This window comes from Cetorhinus maximus, chromosome 26 (genome assembly GCF_964194155.1).
Source record: "Cetorhinus maximus chromosome 26, sCetMax3.hap1.1, whole genome shotgun sequence".
Lineage (NCBI taxonomy): Eukaryota > Metazoa > Chordata > Chondrichthyes > Lamniformes > Cetorhinidae > Cetorhinus > Cetorhinus maximus.
In genome coordinates, this window is record NC_135904.1 from 11980176 (window position 1) to 12001159 (window position 20984).

The following is a 20984-nucleotide window of genomic DNA, read 5'->3' on the forward strand; positions in this document are numbered from 1 at the left end:
CCCCCCACCTAACCCAGTGATGCTGAGGTCATGTCACATACCTGCTACAGGGGGTTTGAAGTGGTTAATCTGCTAATATTTAAGCTGTAGTGGGGATTGGATTAGGCTGGAGAGCTCACTTTGTTGAGCAAGATGTGCATGATAATCAGTCTTGCTATCGTTTGAGTACGTTAATATGATGACCTTGAAACATGTCCCTTATTACCTTTTATAAGTACAGAAACCTTCCAATGATTACATTTACTTGTGAATACTCTGGAGTGTGTATTTACACCACAACCTCTTAAGTTTTCTCTACCTTTTTAAGTACGAACTGTCTTGAGGTTGAGAGTTTTAATCATTGCATCTACTGATAGCCAAATGCCCTTCTCCATCAATCCTCAACCAAGTCACAACTGTGGACAGGGTATGGTGCTGCATGTTCTTTTTTGGAGTGGAGTGGAAATGCAAAAGTAAACATTTGTTTGTGAGTTTTCTAAATGGCTTCCCCTGTTCGTGTAATTTTCTGTTCAGACAAAATAGCATGTTGCTCTGGACTTCTGATGTGAAATAGAGAAGTGAGGGGGGATGCTTTTTTTCTTCGTTATTCTTTTATAATTGGAGATAAGTTTATTTCTATGAAAATCTAAGTTGTTCTGAGATACTTTTTCATTTTCTACATGAAAATTTACTCCAGGAGGAGATTTATATCTTGTACATGGCATGTAGCTAATTAAAAGAATTAGACCAACCATATTGAGCTCATTATGCAGGAGTACTGATGTGAACAACATTTTCCATTATTAAGTATTCATTTAATTTCTGAAATAATAAGTGATAGCTATCATTGAAAGTTAGTTCTTTTATTATTTTTACAAAAAAACCTATTTATGAAACAAAAGTAAAGTTCTGATGCAATGACTGATTAATTTAAGTAGAAAAAGTTTTTCATGATGCTGTGAATCATACTGTCCTTCACCAGTGCCACATCCAGGTGATTGTTCTATCAAATCACTTGAGGTTTTTCTGCATGTGGTACACAGGCTTGGCTCAGAGTAGTTTTATCTCAGTTTGCTTCCCCATATTTCTCCCCATTTTCCCCATCTCCCTCTTTCTCCCTTCCTTGTTCTTCTGTTTCCTCACCTCCACATCAGAGACCAAAGTTCTCTGGCCATAATTTTTCAGCCTCCCTTAGACTCAGGTGGTGCCAAAGGATTGGAGAATTGCAAATGTTTACACCCTTGTTCAAAAAACAGTGTAAAGATAAGGCCAGCAACTACAGGCCAATCAGTTTAACTTTCGTGGTGGGAAACTTCAAGAAACAATAACTCAAGACAAAATTAATAGTCACATGGACAAATGCAGGTTAATTAAGAAAAGCCAGCATGGAATCCTTAAGGGAGAATCAAAGAGGTAATGGAGAGGATTGATGAGGGCAGTGCTGTTGATGTGGTGTACAAGGACTTCCATTTGATACAATGCCACACAACAGACTTGTGAGAAATATTATAACTCAGGGAATAAAAGGGGAAGTAGCAACATGGATACGAAATTGGTTGAGTGGCAGGAAACAGCGAGTATTGATGGGGAGTGTGCAGGTGGAGGAGGCGGTGGCATAGTGGTATTGTCACTGGACTGGTAATCCAGAGACCCATGGTAATGCCCTGGGGACGCGGCTTCAAATCCCACCACTGCAGATGGTGCAATTTGAATTCAACAAAAGTCTAATTCAATTAAAAATTTAATGATAACCATGAAACCATTGTCAATTGTTGTAAAATCACATCTGGTTCACGAATGTCCTTCAGGGAAGGAAATCTGCCGCCCTTACCTGGTCAGGTCTACATGTGATTTCAAACCCACAGCAATGTGGTTGACTCTTAAATGCACTCTGTCACTCAGTTGTATCAAACCGCTAAAAACAAGTCAATAAGGCATGAAACAGGACTGACCACAAGGCATTGACCTCGGCACTGGAAACAACAACGGTAAACTCAGCCCTGTTGATCCTGCGAAGTCCTCCTTACTAACATCTAGGGGCTTGTGCCAAAATGGGGAGAGCGGTCTCACTGACTATGTCAAGCATCAGCCTGACATAGTCATACTCATGGAATCATACCTTACAGGTAATGTCCCAGACACCACCATCACTATCCCTGAGTATGCTCTGTCCCATTGGCAGGACAGACCCAGCAGAGGTGGTGGCACAGTGTTATACAGTCAGGAGGGAGTTGCAGTGGGAGACATTAACATCGAATCCGGATCCCATGAAATCTCATGACATCAGATCAAACATGGGCAAGGAAACCTGGTCATGATGTACCGTTTCCCCTCAGCTGATAAATCAGCACTCCTCCATGTTGAGCACCACTTGGAGGAAGCACTGAGGGTGGCAAAGGTGCTAAATGTACTCTGGGTGGGGGACTTCGATGTCCATCACTAAGAGTAGCTCGGTAGCACAACTGCTGACTGAACTGGCTGAATCCTAAAGGACATAGCCGCTAGAATGGATCTGCGGCAAGTGGTGAGAGAACCAACAAATCGGAAAAACATACTTGAACTCATCCTCACCAACCTGCAAATGCATCTGTCCATAACAGTATTGGTAGGAGTGACCACTGCACAGTCCATGTGGGGACGAAGTCCCATCTCCACATTGCAGATACCTTCCATTGTGTTGTGTGGCACGTACTAAATGGGATAGATTTCAAACAGATCCAGTAACTCGAGCCTGGGCAACCACGAGGAACTGTGGGACATCAGCAGCAGCAGAATTGTACTCGACCACAATCTGTAACCTCATGGTCTGGCATATCCCTCACTCTACCATTACCATCAAGCCGGGGATCAACCATGGTTCAGTGAAGAGTGCAGGAGGGTGTGCCAGGAGCAGCACCAGACAAATCTAAAAATGAGGTGTCAGCCTGGTGAAGCTATAATACAGGACTTCCGTGCCAAACAACATAAGCAGCAAACGATAGAGCTAAACGTTTCCACTACCAATGGAAGAGATCTAAGCTTTGCCATCCAGTTGTGAATGAGTGGTGGACAATTTTAAACAACTCACTGGAGGAGAAGGCTCCACAAATATCCCCATACTCATTGATGGGGGAGCCCAGCACATCAGTACAAAGTATAAGGCTGAAGCATTTACAACAATCTTCAGCCAGAAGTGCTGAGTGGAAGATCCATCTTGGCCTCCTCCGGAGGTCCCCAGCATCACGGATGTCAGCCTTCAGCCAATTCGATTCACTCCATGTGATATCAAGAAATGGCTGAAGGCACTGGATACTGCAAAGGCTATGGGCCCTGACAATATTCCGACAATAGTACCGAAGACTTGTGCTCCAGAACCTGCTGCTCCCCCCAGCCAAACTGTTCCAGCACAACACTGGTATCTACCTGGCAATGTGGAAAATTGCCCAGGTATGTCCTGTCCACAAAAAACAGGACAAATCCAACCTGGCCACTTACCGCCCCATCAGTCTACTCTTGATCATCAGTAAAGTGATGGAAGTGGTCATCACAGTGCTATCAAGCTGCACTTGCTTAGCAATAACCTGCTCACTGATGCTCAGTTTGGGTTCCACCAGGGTCATTCAGCTCCTGACCTCATTACAGCCTCGGTTTAGACATGGTCAAAAGAACTGATCTCCTGGAGTGAGGTGAGAGTGACTGCCCTTGACATCAAGGCTGCATTTGACCGAGTGTGGCATCAAGGAGCCCTGGCAAAACTGGAGTCAATGAGAATCAGGGGGGAAACTCTCCGGTGGTTGGAGTCATACCTAGCACAAAGAAAATGTGGTTGTGGTTGTTGGAGGTCAATCATCTCAGTTCCAAGACATCACTGAAGGAATTCCTCAGTGTAGTGCCCTATGCCCAACCATCTTCAGCTGCTTCATCAATGACCTTCCTTCCATCATAAGGTCAGAAGTGGAGATGTTTGCTAATTGCACAATGTTCAGCATCATTTGTGACTCCTTAGATACTGACGCAGTCCATATCCAAATGCAGCAAGACCTGGACAATATCCAGGCTAGGGCTGATAAGTGGCAAGTAACAATCATGCCACATAGGTGCCAGGCAATGATCATTTCCAACAGGAAAAGATCTAACTGTTGCCCTTTGACATCCAATGGCATTACCATCACTGAATCCCTGACTATCAACAACCTGGTGGTTACCCTTGACCAGAAACTGAACTGGACTTGGCATATAAATACTGTGGCTACAAGTGCAGGTCAGAGACTAGGAGCCCTGCGGCAAGTAACTCACCTCTTGACTTCCCAGAGCCTGTCCAATATCTACAAGGCACAAGTCAGGGTGTGATGGAGTACACTCGACTTGCCTGGATGAGTGCAGTTCCCACAACACTCAAGAAGCTTCACACCATCCAGGACAAAGCAGCCCACTTGATTGGCACCCCATCCACAAACATTCACTCCCTCTACCACCGACGTACAGTGGCCAGCAGTGTGTACCATCTGAAGATCCATTGTGGCAACTCACCAAGGCTCCTTCGACAGCACCTTTCAAACCCAAGACTGCTACCATCTAGAATGACCAGGGCAGCAGGCACATCGGAATATCACCACCTGGAAGTTCCCCTCCAGACCATTCTTCATCCTGACTTGGAAATATATTGCCGTTCCTTCACTGTTGCTGGGTCAAAATCCTGCAACTCCCTCCCTTACAGCACTGTGGGTGTACCTACACCATGTGGACTGCAGCAGTTCAAAAAGGCAGCTCACCACTGTCTTCTCGAGGGCAATTAGGGATGGGCAATAAATGCTGGCCTAGCCAGTGAAGCCACATCCCATGAATGAATTATAAAAAAACAATTGGTTAATGCATGTTTTTTGAGCTGGAAGAAGCTTTGTAGTGGAGTTCCCTTGGGGTCAGTTTTTGGAGCCCTTGCTTTTCCTGCTATATATTAATGACCTAGACCTTGGTGTACAGGACACAATTTCAAAATTTGAAGATGATATGAAACTTGAAAGTCTTGTGAACTGTGGAGAATAGCGTAGAATTTCAAAAAGACATAGACAAGTTGATGGAATGGGCGGGCAGATGGAAATTCACTGCGAAGAAAAGTGAAGTGATTCCTTTTGGCAGGAAAAACATCGAGAAACAGCATAAAAATAAAGGGTACAACTCTAAAGGGAGTTCAGGAGCAGAGGGAGTAAGTGCATAAGTCATTGAAGGTGGCTGGAAAGGTTGAGAGAGCATAAAAAAGCTTACAGTATCCTAGGCTTTATTAATAGAGGCATTGAGTACAAGATAATGTTGACTTGTATAAGACACTAGTTCTGCCACAGCGAGAGTATTGCATCCAGTTTTGGGCGCCACACTTTAGGAAGGATGGGAAGGCATTGGAGAGAGTGCAGAATAGATTCACGAGAATGGTTCCAAGAATGAGGAACTTCAATTATGAAGGTAGTTTGGAGAAGTTGGAACTGTTTTTCCTGGAGAAAAGAAGGCTGAGAGGATATTTGATCGAAGTATTCAAAATCATGAAGGGATCCAGACAGAGTAGATAAAGAGGAACTGTTCCCACTCATGAAAGGATTGAGAATGAGAGGGCACAGATTTAAACTAATAGCAAAAGAAGCAAAAGCGATATGAGAAAAAATTTTGCATGCAACAAGTGGTTAACATCGGGAATGCACTGCCTAGGAGTGTGGTGGAGGCAGGTTCAACAGAGGCAATCAAAAGGGAATTAGACTGTTATCTGAAAAGGAAGAATGTGCAAGGTTATCGGGAGAAAGCAAGAGAATGGCACTAAGTGAATTGCTCATTCGGAAAGCTGGTGCAGACACGATGGGCTGACTGACTTCCTTCTGCACTGCAAAAATTCTATGATTCAGTGATGTGGTGCTGACTTATTTTTATAATAAACTAAAAGGCTGCTTTATAATTGCTTGCACTAGAATTTGTGGAACACTGTTCTTGGTGATCTTCCACTTCCCAAGTGGGTGTTTTTTTTTTCCCCTGGTCTCTGAGCTGGAAAGTCTCCAATTCATATTGCTGCAATTTCTTTATGAAATATTCTTTGTGTGGTTTAGCAAATATTCCTTTGTAGTTGGCTGTGGCTTCTCCTATGCGACTGGTTACATCCACATCTGTATCATTTGTGTATCCTTTTTATTCATTCACAGATTGTGGGCGTCACTGGCTTGGCCACCATTTATTGCAATGCCTAATTATTTTAAAGTTTAATTCCTTTAGTGAAGGTGTATGGAGTTCTTGTATTTTAACTAAACAAGCTTCAGTTTGTTTTGCCAATAGCTCAGTGAGTATAATCAGTGAGTAGCTGAGCAGTGCAGCCTAGGAAAATGATAGATCTGATCCCCATTCTTTGGTGAATTAGCTAATTTCAACAAAGCCATTGGAGCATTACAATTGGCCTTACTCCTGGAGAGGAAAATTTGACCGGGTTGCTGATTACTATCCAGCAACCTCTACTGGTTATCTCTGCTTGGATGAAGACAAGATTGAGCTTGGCAGCGATGCCTGTTGTGTTCAAATAGCTAACTGGCACATGGTCAAAACTCATAGTAATAATAGCCACTTGAGTGGAGTACTGCACAGGACCAAAGCCTTATTCTAGTTGTTGGGAGAGGTGAGGAGATGAGAAAATTAGAACTCCTCCAGGAGTATTACAACTTTGGTTATTTAAAGAATTCTAGCATTATATAAATGATCATGTGGCATTTTGAGCTCTTAGAACTTTGGGGCAGGAAAGGAACTGAGCAATAAATTGTCCAGGCTTTAAGATGGTTTAGCTTTATGCCAATTGTTTTGGCTTATTGAATTTTCAGCTTTCTTCCTAGATGCTGACCAGCCAAATACTTTAGAAATAATACAGCAATTATCTTTGCAGCAACATATCCATGATCAATAATGAGCTGGTATGTCATGAAAAATATTAATTTTGTGGGCTTTTTCAGCTTATTCCAGATTGAGAATATTGATCCCAGGTTTGCTGCTATCCTGGAGCAAGTCGTGAGCCATGAGATTGGGATTGCTGAGTACCCAGAAAGAGATCCAAACTCCTGTGTGGTCATATTGGATTGGGCTCAATGGTGGGATAAGGTCGCAAAGGAGCGAGTTAAGTTATCTAGAGAATTGGATATAGGTAAGTTTAGTTTATGTTACATTTAGGGTGAACATAATTGCAATGGATTTGCGACAGCATTTTGGATGTCTTTGTAGATCAGAAAAGTTCTCTTTGGGAGCAGTTTTATAATGAGAATTTGCCTTTTGTGTGGAGAACTTTGACAGGTTCTGAGTTTGCCCTTCACCATTTTGACCCCAAGTTCCCTTCTCCTGTTTTGTAATGTTTAAAATTTCTCCCTTCATAGAATCCCCCCCGTTAAGGAAGAAGAACTTAAATTACTACAATCTTTCCAAAACTCCTCTTCAATTCTCTGACACTGGGTATGAGCCTTATGTCTCTTTTCTCTACCCTCTCTCCCAGTCTTCAGTGTCACCTTATGCCTTGTTGGCTAAAACTGTAATTTTTATTAAGGTTGCTTAAGAGATTGTAATGTACTTGTTGTGTTCCAGGAACTATTCTCTCCTGTGTTGCTTTTAAAGTGATCTTCTGTCACTTTCTTAATTTTTGATGCTGTTACACAAATCTCTTCACAGCAATTCAGTCTTGTAGTCCCGAGGTATTATGGACCTACCTCACTTCCAGACATAGTTGGGCCAAAATTTGTGACTGGATTGAAAGCTTCCAAAATAGTGGGAGTTCTGCAAATTGGCCACCCCTGACACCCGATACTGTGAATCAGAACACATGTTGCAGTAACTACATGAGAAATGAGATACTAGATAAATTGGCAAGGTAAATATCTTTGTTTTCACAAATACTTGTTTCACCTTTAGCAACAAAAGTCTAAAAGGATATCATTATTCAAACTGACATGCCAATACTCAGACAAAAAAATCTGGTCACGGAGTGATTGAATGAACTGCAGATACTTTGATGTTAGGGATGCAGAGCGTGGGTCCTTCTTTGTACCATAACTGTGTTTATGCTCTTCCTATTACCCATGTAATGGGTTTCTGACCTCTCACAGGGAGGATAATTGGAAAATGAATCATCAATGATTGCTGTTTGCAATCTGTTCAAAATAGGTTGTTTAACTGACCCCAATAGCCCGTAGCCCTTTAAAAAAAATTAAGTTTTGCTTAATGTTTAACTTAAAAAGAAATACGACTCTGAAATTCAGAGCATTGAGCTGCTGAACAGTGCAGCCATGATTTCCTTTGTAGCTGCATACTAGAAATAGAATAGGGTGAGTTGTGGATTAATTATGGCAAACTCTTGGCAATTATTTTATTTATACATTTGCCTTAACAGAAAAGGAGTATTCATCCCTTCAGAGCTAACAGACTTCAGGCAGCTCCTGGTAAGACTAAGCTGCACAGGGGGAGTGATGCAAGAACCTCACCCAGTTCCAGTGTACCAGTCCACTGATGGGCTTGACTTCCACAGCTGTTTCATCCTGCACTGCCTTGAGCATGAGCGGCGCTATCTTTTGTATGCTTACCTGGATTATTATGGGTAAGTGCAGTTTTGTAAAGATAGGGCTTGGTATGCCAATCTTGAATTTTCATTTTTTTTTAAGTGGGGACTAAAATCTGGAATGAATAGTACAAGCGAAATGAGGGATCGATTGTTGAGTTTTTCTATTCTGTGCCTCAAACATTCCAGATCTTGTCAAACATCATGAATTACAGTAGAGTGTAACAACTGCTGTTTAGGAAGACTTGGAGAATTCTAAAGAACTTTGTTAAGAATGAAATAAAATCAGAAAATGATGGAAACACACTTAGCATCTAGGCAGCATCTGCACAGAGAGGAACAGAGTTAAAGTTTCAGACCCGTGATCTTTCAACGTCATTTCTGATGACAGATCATTGACCTGAAATGTTGACTCTGTTTTTCTCTCCACAGGTACATACATATAGGCCAGTAGTTAACAAAATCAGTTCCTGGGCTTTAATGAGCCTTTGCTGTATTTTGGGGACTCTCTGGGTTATAGAAAGGTAAAATTGGCCTTCATTTCCTGATTGCTAGTCAGTAGTTATGAAGAGGTTTATAATGAGTTTTCCATTCAGGCTCACTGTGACTCAATGGGTAGCACACTTACCTCTTGTCAGATTTTTTGAGAGTCCAAGCCTCACTCAGGACACTTGAGCTCAAAACCTAGGTTGACACTCCAGTGCAGTACTGAGCGAGGTTTACACTGGCAACTGTGTTCTATTTTGGATGAGACGTTAAGCTGAGGCCTTATGCTCTCTTAGGTGGACATAAAGGATCCCACTGCATTATTGCGATGAAGAGCATGAAAGCCCTGGCTGATATTTATCCCTCAACCAACATCACTAAAGCAGATGATGTAGTAATAATCACATTGCTGTTTGTGGGACCTTGCAGCATGTAAATTAGCTGCCTTGTTTGCTATATTACAATAGTGACTACACGATATTGGCTGTAAAGCACTTTCGGAAGTCCTGAGTTCATGAAAGGTAATATATAAATGCAGTTTTTCTTTTCTTTCTTACAATCCTTTGGAAAAGTATGCATACTTAGCAACAGGTACTTCAAAAATAAATCACTATGTGCAACACCTTGAAGTGAGTTGAAGCGATTTACAGATTATTATGGTGTAATATTAGAGGAAATTAAGAGAGAGAGAGGAAGTATTAGCAGTTTTAGTGGCCTTAAGATTGGATATATCCGCAGGCCTGGATGAGATGTATCCCAGGCTGTTGAGGGAGGGAAGGGAAGGGATATCAGGGGCCCTGGCTGCAATTTTCAAATCCTCTTTGGCCACAGGTGAGGTACCAGAGACTGGAGGACTGCTAACATTGTCCCATTATTAAAAAAAGGGAGGAAGGGATAGACCAGGAAGCTACAAGCCAGTCAGTCTAACCTCGGTGGTGAGGAAGTTACTAGAAAGAATCCTGAGGGACAGAATATATATGCACTTGGATTAACCAGGGATAGTCAGCATGGATTTGTTAAGGGAAGGTCATGTTTGACACATCGAATCCTTTGAGGCAACCAGGAGTGTTGATGAGGGTAATACGTTTGATGTTGTCTACATGGACTTTAGCAAGGCTTTTGATAAGGTCCCTCATGGCAGACTGGTCAAGAAAGTAATAGCCTACGGGATCCAAGGCAAAGTGGCACGTTGGATCCAAAATTGGCTGAGAGGCAGGAAGCAGAGAGTGATGGTACAGGGATGTTTCTATGACTGGAAGTCTATTTCCATTAGGGTTCCATAGGGCTCGGTGCTGGGGCCCTTGCTGTTTGTGGTGTACATAAATGATGTGGACTGAAATGTAAGGGGTATGATCAAGAAGTTTGCAGATGACACGAAAATTGGTAGGGTGGTAAATAGTGAGGAGGATAGCCGTAAACTGCAGGAGGATATCAATGGACTGGTCAGGTGGGCAGAGCAGTGGCAAATGGAATCCAACAAATGGCGTAGTGGTATTGTCGCCGGACTATTAATCCAGAGGCCCAGGATAATGCTCTCGAACACTGGATTGATGGCCCAGGGTTCCAATCCTGCTACAGCAGATGATGGAATTTGAATTCTGTTAAAGTCTAATGGTGACCATAGAACCATTGTCGATTGTTGTAAAAACCCACCTGGTTCACTAATGTCCTTTAGGGAAGGAAATCTAATGTCCTTACCTGGGTCTGGCCTACATGTGACTCCAGAACCATAGCAATGTGATTGACTCTTAAGTACCCTCTGAAATGGCCTAGCAAGCCACTCAGTTGTACCAAACTGCTACAATGTCACAAAAAAAGAATGAAACCGGATGGACCACCCGGCATCGACCGAGGCACTGGAAACGACAGCGGTAATCTCAGCCCTGTCGACCATGCAAAGTCCTCCTTACTAACATAGTCATCCTCAGGGAATCATACCTTACACATAATGTCCCAGACACCACCATCACCATGTCTGTCCCACCAGCAGGTCAGGCCCAGCAGAGGTGGCGACAGTGGTATACAGTTGGGTGGGAGTTGCCCTGGGAGTCCTCAACATAGATTCCAGACCCCATGAAATCTGATGGCATCAGGTCAAAGATGGACAAGGAAACCTCCTGCTGATTACCATGTACTGCCCTTAGCTGATGAATCAGTGCTCCTCCATGTTGAACACCACTTGGAGGAAGCACTGAGGGTGGCAAGGGCGCAGAACGTACTCTGGGTGAGGGACTTCAATGGCCATCACCAAGAGTGGCTCGATAGCACCACCACTGACCAAGCTGGCCAAGTCCGAAATTACATAGCTGCTAGACTGGGTCTGCGGCAGGTGGTGAGGGAACCAACAAAAGGGAAAAACATACTTGACCATATCCTCACCAACCTGCCTGCTGCAGATGCATCTGTCCATGACAGTGTCGGTAGCAGTGACCATGGCACAGTCATTGTGGAGACGAAGTCCTGCCTTCACATTGAGGATACACTCCATTGTGTTGTGTGGCACTACCACTGTGCTAAATGGGATAGATTTCAAACAGACCTAGCAGCTCAAGGCTGGGCATCCATGAGGCGCTGTGGGCCATCAGTAGCAGCAGAATTGTACTCAAACACAATCTGTAACCTCATGGCCTGGCATATCCCCCACTCTACCATTACCATCAAGCCAGGGGATCAATCTTGGTTCAATGAAGAGTGCAGGAGGGCATGCCAGGAGCAGCACCAGGCATTCCTAAAAGTGAGGCGTCAACCTGGTGAGCCTATAACACAGGACTACTTATGCAGCATAAGCAGGAAGTGATAGACCGAGCTAAGCAATCCCATAACTAACGGATCAGACCTAAGCTCTGAAGTCCTGCCACATCCAGTTGTGAATGGTGGTGTACAAATTAAACAACTCATTGGAGGAGGAGGCTCCACAAATATCCCCATCTTCAATGATGGAGGAGCCCAGCGCATCAGTGTAAAACATAAGGCTGAAGCATTGGCAACAATCTTCAGCCAGAAGTGCCGAGTGGATGATCAATCTCGGCCTCTTCCGGAGGTCCCCAGCATCACAGATACCAGTCTTCAGCCAATTCAATTCACTCCATGTGATATCAAGAAATGGCTGAAGGCACTAAATACTGCAAAGGCTATAGGCCCTAACAATATTCCAGCAATAGTACTGAAGACTTGTGCCCCAGAACTTGCCACGCCCCTAGCCAGGCTGTTCCAGTATAGCTACAATACTGGCATCTAACTGGCTATGTGGAAAATTGCCCAGGTATGTCCTGTACACAAAAAGCAGGACAGATCCAACCTGATCAATTACTGCCTCATCAGCCTACTCTCGATCATCAGTAAAGTAATGGAAGTGGTCATCACAGTGCAATCAAGTGGCACTTGCTTAGCAATAACCTGCTCACTGATGCGCAGTTTGGGTTCCACCAGGGCCACTCCGCTCCTGACCTCATTACAGCCTCGGTTCAAACATGGACAAAAGAGCGAACTCAAGGGATGAGGTGAGAGTGACTGTCCTTGACATCAAGGCAGCATTTGACCGTGTGCGGCATCAAGGAGTCCTAGCAAAATTGGAGTCAATGGGAATCAAGGGAAAATCTCTCCACTGGTTGGAGTCATACCTAGCGCAAAGGAAGATGGTTGTGGTTGTTGGAGGTCAATCATCTCAGCTCCAGGACATCACTGCAGGAGTTCCTCAGGGTAGTGGCCTCGGCCCAACCATCTTCAGCTGCTTCATCAATGGCCTTCCTTCTGTCATAAGGTCAGAAGTGGGGATGTTCGTTGATGATTGCACAATGTTCAGCTCCATTTGCGACTCCTCAGATACTAAAGCAATCCATGTCCAAATGCAGCAAGACCTGGACAATATCCAGGCTTGGGCTGACAAGTAGCAAGTTACATTTACTCTACACAAGTGTCAGGCAGTGACCATCTCTAACAAGAGAGAATCCAATCATCGCCCCTTGATGTTTAATGGGATTACCATCACTGAATCCCTCACTATCAACATTCTGGGGGTTACCATTGACCAGAAACTGGACTGGATTAGCCATCTAGATACTGTGTCTACAGCAGACTCGATGGGCCGAAGGGCCTCTTCTGCACTGTGTGATTCTGTGATTAAGAGCAAGTCAGAGACTTGGAATCATGTGACGAATCATCACCTTCTGACTCCCCAAAACCTGCCCACAATCTACGGCACAAGTCAGGAGTGTGATGGAATACTCCCCGCTTGCCTGGATGAGCGCAGCTCCCACAGCACTCAAGAAGCTTGACACCATCTAGGATAAAGCAGCACGCTTGATTGCCACCCCATCCACAAGCATAGTCGCAGCAGTGTGCACCATCTACAAGATGCACTGCAGGAATTCACCAAGGATCCTTGGACCAGCTTCCAAACCCACGACCACTACCACCTAGAAGGACAAGGGCAGCAGATAGATGAGAACACCACCTGGAAGTTCCCCTCCAAGCCACTCACCATCCTGACTTGAAAATATATCGCCCTTCCCTCACTGTCACAACTCCCTCCCTAACAGCACTGTGGGTGTACCTACACCACATGGACTGCAGCGGTTCAAGAAGGCAGCTCACACCACCACCTCAAGGGCAACTAGGGAGGGGCAGTAAATGCTGGCCCAGCCAGCGAAGCCCACATCCTGTGAATGTATATACAAAAAAAAAATACCTGGAAAAGTGTGAGCTAATGCTCTTGGGAGGGCCAACAAGGCAAGGGATTACACTTTGAATGGTAGGACCCTGGAAATTACTGAAGATCAGAGGGGCCTTGGTGTGCATATCCACAGGTCCCTGAAGGTAGCAGAGCAGGTAGATAAGGTGGTTAAGAAGGCATATGGGATACTTGCCTTTTATTATCCAAGGCATAGAATGCAAGAGCAGGGAGGTTATGCTGGAACTGTATAAAACACTGGTTAGGCAACAGCTGGAGTACTGCGTGCAGTTCTGGTCACCACATTGTAGGAAGGATGTGATTGCCCTGGAGAGGGTGCAGAGGAAACTTAGCAGGATGCTGCCTGGGCTGGAGGGTCTGAGCTATGAGCAATGATTGAATAGGCTGGGGTTGTTTTCCTTGGAGCAGCAAAGGTTGAGAGGGGACTTGATAGAGGTGTATAAGTTTCAAGGCACATTGATATTGTGAATGGGAATGCACTTCTTCCATTAGTCGAGGGGTCAATAACCAGGGGGCATAGATTTGAGGTAAGTGGTAAAAGGCTAAGAGGGGAGTTGAGAATTTTTTTCAGCCAGAGGGTGGTGGGAGTCTGGAACTCACTGCCTGAAAGGGCGGTTGAGTCAGAAACCCTCACAAGATTTAAGAAGCATTTAAATATTCACTTGCGTTGCTATAGCCTCCAGGGCTATGGGCCAAGTGCTGGAAAATGGGATTAGCATAGTCAGATCTTTGTTGACCGGCTCAGACACAATGGGCCAAATGGCCGCCTCCTGTGTTGTAGACACCTATGGGTCTAATACAAATAATGAATTTATAATTGTGTCTGGATGTTAGGTGAGGATAGGTCAAGCTCAGCTGTTATGCTCTGTATGGTTGAATAGCCAGCTGCTGGCTGTATCTGGGCTCACTGATGAAGGGTGAACATTTGAGTGAGATAAGAAAGGGCAGTTGAATCACACTCCAAGGCTAAATACCTTCAGAAAAGGAAAGGAATAAATTTGCCAAGTCAGAAACTTGATATTGTTTAATTATGCAGTTCGGTTGATAATTGAACTAAATAATTGATCCAAGTGAACTGTTTACAGGCAGATGAAGCATTTGCAGTGAATAATCTTTTATAATATGCTCTGAATAATGAATATTCCATCCTCTGCCAACTGGAAAACATTGTTTTAAAAAAGCTTTTTCTAATCTGATATTAATTATCTTGATGCTTATTTATGCATTTCTGGGCTTCAAAGCCACCTGGATTTATGTTCTACTTTGACTTGGCTTTCGTGTAAGCATTGGCTATCAATTATGTGAAGAGTGTTCTATACTCCATGTTTTATACAGGCGGAAGTGTGATTTACAGAAGTGAAGAATAGTGTCTATCGATGCAAACAATACATTTTTGCATTTTATAAGTTTGCCTTTACGTGCAGCTCATGCTTGGGACATGCCCACCTTTTCCAGAATATAATCAAAATCATCCTCTTTCCATATATCTCATTCTCCTATGCCTGTGATCGATTTTCTATCCTGGTGTATGCCTGTAGTGCTTGCTCTTAACCCTATGGTAGCTCCAGTACAAATTCTTAGGACTCCTTATGATTGCAGCAACCTCCCGGGTCAGTTCTGTGGGATATCCATCCTGGTGCAGCTCCTCCCAGTTACTGGATGAGGCCAAAGCCCCAGCACATCACGCAAGCTATCAGTAAGGATGAAATGTGTAGAAGAAAATTGATGAGGTTCAGTATTGAATTTAGGAAATGCCAAGATCAGGGTTTAAACTGCAGATTTTGGGGAGAAGACGGCCTTGCACAGTTCAGCTGCAATACGTAAATAAACCTCCCAGGGTTCACTAAGATATTAGTAATTGTGAAGAACTGGTGGACATCAGACAGAACAGCTCTTTATCCCCATGGTGGCAATTAGCATTTAACCCCAAATGTTTGAAAAGCTGCTGAAGTTGTCTGCTTCCTCTCAAGCCAGGCAAGCCCAATTATTTGTAAACCTGATAGAAACCCTAATATTTGCTGAGTGATCCAGTCCACGAGCACCTGCACGTTCAGAACAAGGGCTGGTTTGTTTTTTGTTCGTCAGTGCCGATTCGCAGCTGCCAGGCAATCCCTAACCCCTCTCGGTTTCTTTAGGAATCTAATAAATTGCTCCAATTCAGGCTTCTTTCTGCAAGTGCAGCATTACTGTAAACAATTTAACTGTCCCGTTTGCCTGTGTTACAACAGTGATGAAAAATCAAAATATTTCATTGGCTGCACAGTGTTTTATTAAACCTGGAGGATGTGAAAGCTGCTTTATAAATTTACTTAGTTCTGTTGAAGAGTCATACGGACTCGAAACGTTAACTGTGTTCCTCTCTGCAGATGCTGCCAGACCTGCTGAGTTTTTCCAGGTATTTTTAGTTTTATTTTTGTTTTGGATTTCCAGCATCCGCAGTTTTTTTTGCTTTTATTTTATAAATGCAATGTTTTCTTTTAATTCAGATTCCAGGAGATCTGTATCCATGAGCTGGCTGCCAGCATTTACAATGCAAAATCCAGCTCCTTATCCCTAAATTAAGATCCACAGATAATTGGGAGCCAGATTTCCCATTTGTAAATGCTGACGGCTTGTAAAGTGCTAATCCACCTGGATCTAAATTAAAACAGCACCAGTTTCAAGGCACCTCCTGAAGGCAACTGCCTCATTATGTAGACTTTTAGGTAGAGCTCAAAGTGTAATAATAATTAATTCTCTTGCTGTACCTATTCTCTTAAATTACTCATTTGAGTTGAGCATTTTTTAAATCCCCAAGCCAGCTTAGAATTTGATTTAAAACAAATCCTCGTAAATAGAAGCTACAAGAACTATATGTTACAACTGATGGGTGTTTCAGTGGGGATTTTCACTAGGTAGATTGGTGAGACTTAAAACAACATCATGAACCAGGATTGAGGCAGGCTTTACTCATGAGTTGAGTTCATAACAAAACTATTCTCTTGTGGTTATTGCATCTGCTTCTCTTTCTCTCTCTCCCACCCCCCCCCACCCCCCACCTCCTCTTCTGAGGATGAGGGGCAGAGAACAATTTGAAATATGGTGCCGCACAGATGTGGGCTCCCAGCCTGCATCATGGGCTTTCTTACGAGGAGTTAGACTGAAAGATAAGGATGAGTAATTAATGGAGAATGGTAACTGGGCCAAGTTTGCTTTTTTTAAAAAGCACATTTTATTTTCAACTTAAGTTGGTTGACTCACGTGTTCATCAGTGGTTTTGGTGATATTTTCCTTCACCTTACCATAATTCCCTTCTGTGTTACACAGCTGACCTACAGTTCAGGATGCAATTGAAATTTACTGCCTTTCACAAAGCGTTTATTTTCTGACCAGCGTCATTATGTTTTTGGTAGCTTTGGGTAATTGCCTCTTATCAGCACTACTTTGTGTGCAGTTTGGAAAAGTGACCTATTATGGATTTCACTTTAAACAAAACAACGAGCACATCAAACTGTGATTTTAAAATAAGTCTGTGGTGGTTACTTAAAGCATATGTTTGCTGTAATGGTGTCATTATAAAACATTATTGGGTGGCACCAGTGTAAAAGGAACTCCTCAGCACTTATTGCAAACCAGTTTGCTTTGGTGGAGCTCCTTGCAATGAAACATAATTAAATACCAAAAAATAATTCTCTACAAATGCAGAACCCAGACAATCTGAAAGAAGCAGCTTTAAAGAGCTTTGGTATATCTTAGTCTTATCCAATTAATTCACCAGCTGAGGGTTTAGTCTGTCATCCCTGATTTCCTTTCCCCTACCCCAGCCCTGCCCATGAGTCACCATAGCGGCTGCAGAGGGGCTGAATGAGGAATCCTGAAGTCAGGAATTCAAATCTCACCTTAGCAAATTGTGAAATTAATTCAATAAATCTGATAAATGGATCAATCTGCCAGATTGTTGTAAAAACCCAGCTGGGTCACTAACATCCTTCAAGGAAGGCTAAGTGCTGGCACATCCTCAGCATGGACATACAAAATTGTTGGACAGGAAAAGACCATCAAGGCTGCCCCTACCGCATGTCAATCCATACCCCACCCTGTGTGGTTGACTTTTTAATGCCCTCTTAGTTGGCCTAGCAAGACTTTCAACTGTCAGGGCAGCTAAGGATGGGTTAAAATGTGGCTTTGTCCACATCACAAGAATAAAATGTGTGTCATTCCTGGTGAAGAGTAAAGGCAGATCGCCAACACCTTACCAATGACACTGTTAGCCTGGTCGGTAGCTGAGCAAGAGTAGCCTCGGGCTCTCCACTTTGACCCTGTTAAATGTCTTGGTGGAATTAGAGTCTCCGTGTGAAGAATCATGCCCCTATGGTACAGCCTGTTAGTGCGTACCAGTGCAGTACCTCAAAGTGATAGTGCTAATATTTCAGACTCCGGTTCTATTTCACTTCATAACCATTATATATAATAATAATGTTGAAAAGCTGGCTAGTTTAGAAGATTTCTCTTTTAATGATCTGAATCTGTAATATATTTTTGTGACAGCCTGGCTAACATCCAGCCACGAGCACAGAGGCTTATTTTTAGCATTTTAATTAATTCCTAAAGCCTTCAAACAGAAAACCTTGGCTCCGTTAGAGGTAGATGAGAGATACGTTTTCTCACTGGAAGCTTCTTTTTCACTAAATCAATAGTCAGTGAGAAAATGTTCCTTTCACATAACTCAAAGTAAGATTGCCCAATCTCCTACACGTGATGTCAGAAATCGAGGCCGGATTTTCACAGCAGAATTGGGAACCTGATGCCTGGATAATTTCCGGATGCTGACCCCATGTTGCAACTGCGTCACTTACGTGATGCTATTTTGAAATGTAAATGCTCTAATTAGGCGTGAGGTGAGCAGCTAAGGCAGCCATAATGGGGCTTGCTGCTGCTGCCTTGCCGAAGAGCTCACACAACACCTCCGAGGGCCAGCAACATAAGCGCTCATGAAAGTGGCTGCACGGTGAAACATGAGGTAATGTGCATGATCTTGTGCAAGATCCCCCATGCTTCGTTACTTCCCACTGCATTGAAAAAACGATTCTACTTCTCCCTGCTTGGAACAGGACAGCTGTGCAATAACGTGCACCAGGCTGTTCAGGTTTAAAATTTAAAAGTTAAATTCTTGCCCTTCCCTGCCCATTAACAAGCTCCTCAAGGAGCTTAATGAGCCGTCAATTGGAGTTGAACGGGTTCCCTGTTTTTCCCACCCTCCCATTGAAAATCAGAGTACATCTCGAGGATGTTGGGACCCAGAGATACCCTCTGAGAATGCAGTTTCTAAATCCTGCCCCCACCTGTTCCCAACCCTGCCTGATATTGTTTCTCTCTCTGCCAGATTTTCAGACATAACGTTTCGAGTCCGTATGACTCTTCAGAGCTGAAGAGAGGTAGAAACGTGATGGCTTTTATACTGCACCTGCTCCACCCCCTCTCTTCAACAGTATAAAGCCCATCACTTTTCTACCTCTCCCCAGCCCTGAAGAAGAGCCATACAGATTTGAAATGTTAATTCTGTTTCTCTCTCCACAGATGCTGCCAGACCTGCTGAGTTTTTCCAGGCTTTCCTGTTTTTATTTCTGATTTCCAGCATCCGCTGTATTTTGCCTTTATTTGAAATCTGGCCCCTGGTTTTCAAAAACAGAATTTGTTAAATTTAATTGGCACCACGATGGAGATCTTTCAGTTTGGTGACAATAGCAGGGACGTGATGTTTTGGTGATCGTCACCTGAAAAGTACTGAGAATTATTTTCACGGCTAGTGCGTTTTTAATTTAATCGTATTTGAAGGACACAGACATTGTATTTTCAATTATTAATTGGATTAAATAAGTGTTTGGAGAAAAAATTTACAGGGCTGTGGGGATGCTCCCTGTGCTCTGTGACTGCAGTATTGACGATGGTGCTATGTACGCCAATCACGTTGTCCCCTTTAAGATACCATGTGGCGCAGCCAGGCAAAGTAGTTTAAAGGTACCGCACACATTGAAAAAGATTTAGAGGGGATCTTGGCTATGGATAAAGACTTGGTAGGTGAGACTAATAATGATAGCTGACCAAAGAACCACAATGGGCTGCTTCTGTGCTGTCCCATTCTTTGATTCTAGTCTCCCTTGGCAAAACAAAATTTTAAAAAGTGAAATTCCCGCTCCCACCCACTCCATTGGAAATAATTCTGGGATACCACACTAGAAATACACAGTCGGCTTATCAGCATCTGGAAGGAGAAAAGAGGGGTTAAAATTTTGGATGTAAACTCTCTGTAAGAATGTGACACGGCAATAATTCCGACCAAATGTCTCTAACATGTGAACCTCCCTTTCCTCTTTCAGATATTGATCTATCCGCTTTGTGTTTCAACTTCTTTTTGGCTTTTTTTATTTAAAGCATTTGCAGCTTTTACTTTTCACCTTTTAACTAATTTTGTTTGAATCAGTAGTCAAACTTTTTAAAGAATATTCCTGGTGAGGCACCCCTCCAACCCCGCAGTACTTGCCATGGTGCTGGTGAACAATATTAGAGATATTTATTGTAACATACCTCCCCCATGTGGCTGGCTTGTGTAATGCATATAAAATCGCACCATGTTGGTTAGATAAAAGACGCACCAACTTACACTTTCCTCCTCTTCTTTCCTGTCCCTTGCCCCCCACCCCAAAGCTGTTTTGAAATGTAGACTAGACTTGTGTGACTGAGAAGTTGTTCTTTATTCCTCTTTACATCTTTTGTTGCCTTACATATCCATGTGGAGACTTTGATCTAATTTATCAATAGCTGCTGACAGACGATTATTGTGGTGCCAGCTTTTAGACAGATTTAGAGACCACAAACCTAATAAAATGATCAAGATCTTCACTGTTCACTTCACTTCAATTAAACTAACAAATAACTAGAATATTGTATTCCATTCAGGGTATTGCACTTTAGGAAGGATGGGGAGACAGTGGCGTAGCGGTTATGTCAACGGACTAGTAATCCAGAGGCCCAGACTAATGCTGTTCGGACACTGGTTCAAATCCCACCATGGCAGCTGGTGGAATTTAAATTCAATTAATAAAATCTGCAATATAAAGCTAATCTCAGTAACGGTGATCATGAAACTATCATTGATTGTTGTAATGGTTCACTAATGTCCTTTAGGGAAGGAAACCTGCCGTCCTTACCTGGCCGGGTCTACATGTGGCTCCAGTGGTTGACTCTTAACTCCCCTCTGAAATGGCCTAGCAAGCCACTCAGTTCAAGGGCAATTAGGGATGGGCAACAAATGCT

The 20984-nt window shown here is 43.3% G+C and overlaps 1 protein-coding gene across 3 annotated transcripts in view; it reads left to right on the forward strand.

The window, feature by feature from the left end:
- Positions 1-20984, forward strand: part of spg11 (SPG11 vesicle trafficking associated, spatacsin) — a 144211-nt gene that overhangs the window by 36787 nt on the left and 86440 nt on the right. For all 3 annotated transcript variants that reach the window (XR_013573468.1, XM_078530107.1, XM_078530108.1), the window contains exons 14-16: positions 6930-7117; positions 7633-7831; positions 8351-8554. Coding sequence is in view for 2 of the 3 variants with exons in the window: in XM_078530107.1 (XP_078386233.1) it covers positions 6930-7117; positions 7633-7831; positions 8351-8554 (591 nt within the window). In the remaining variant the exon portion in view is untranslated. The remainder of the gene's footprint in view (positions 1-6929; positions 7118-7632; positions 7832-8350; positions 8555-20984) is intronic.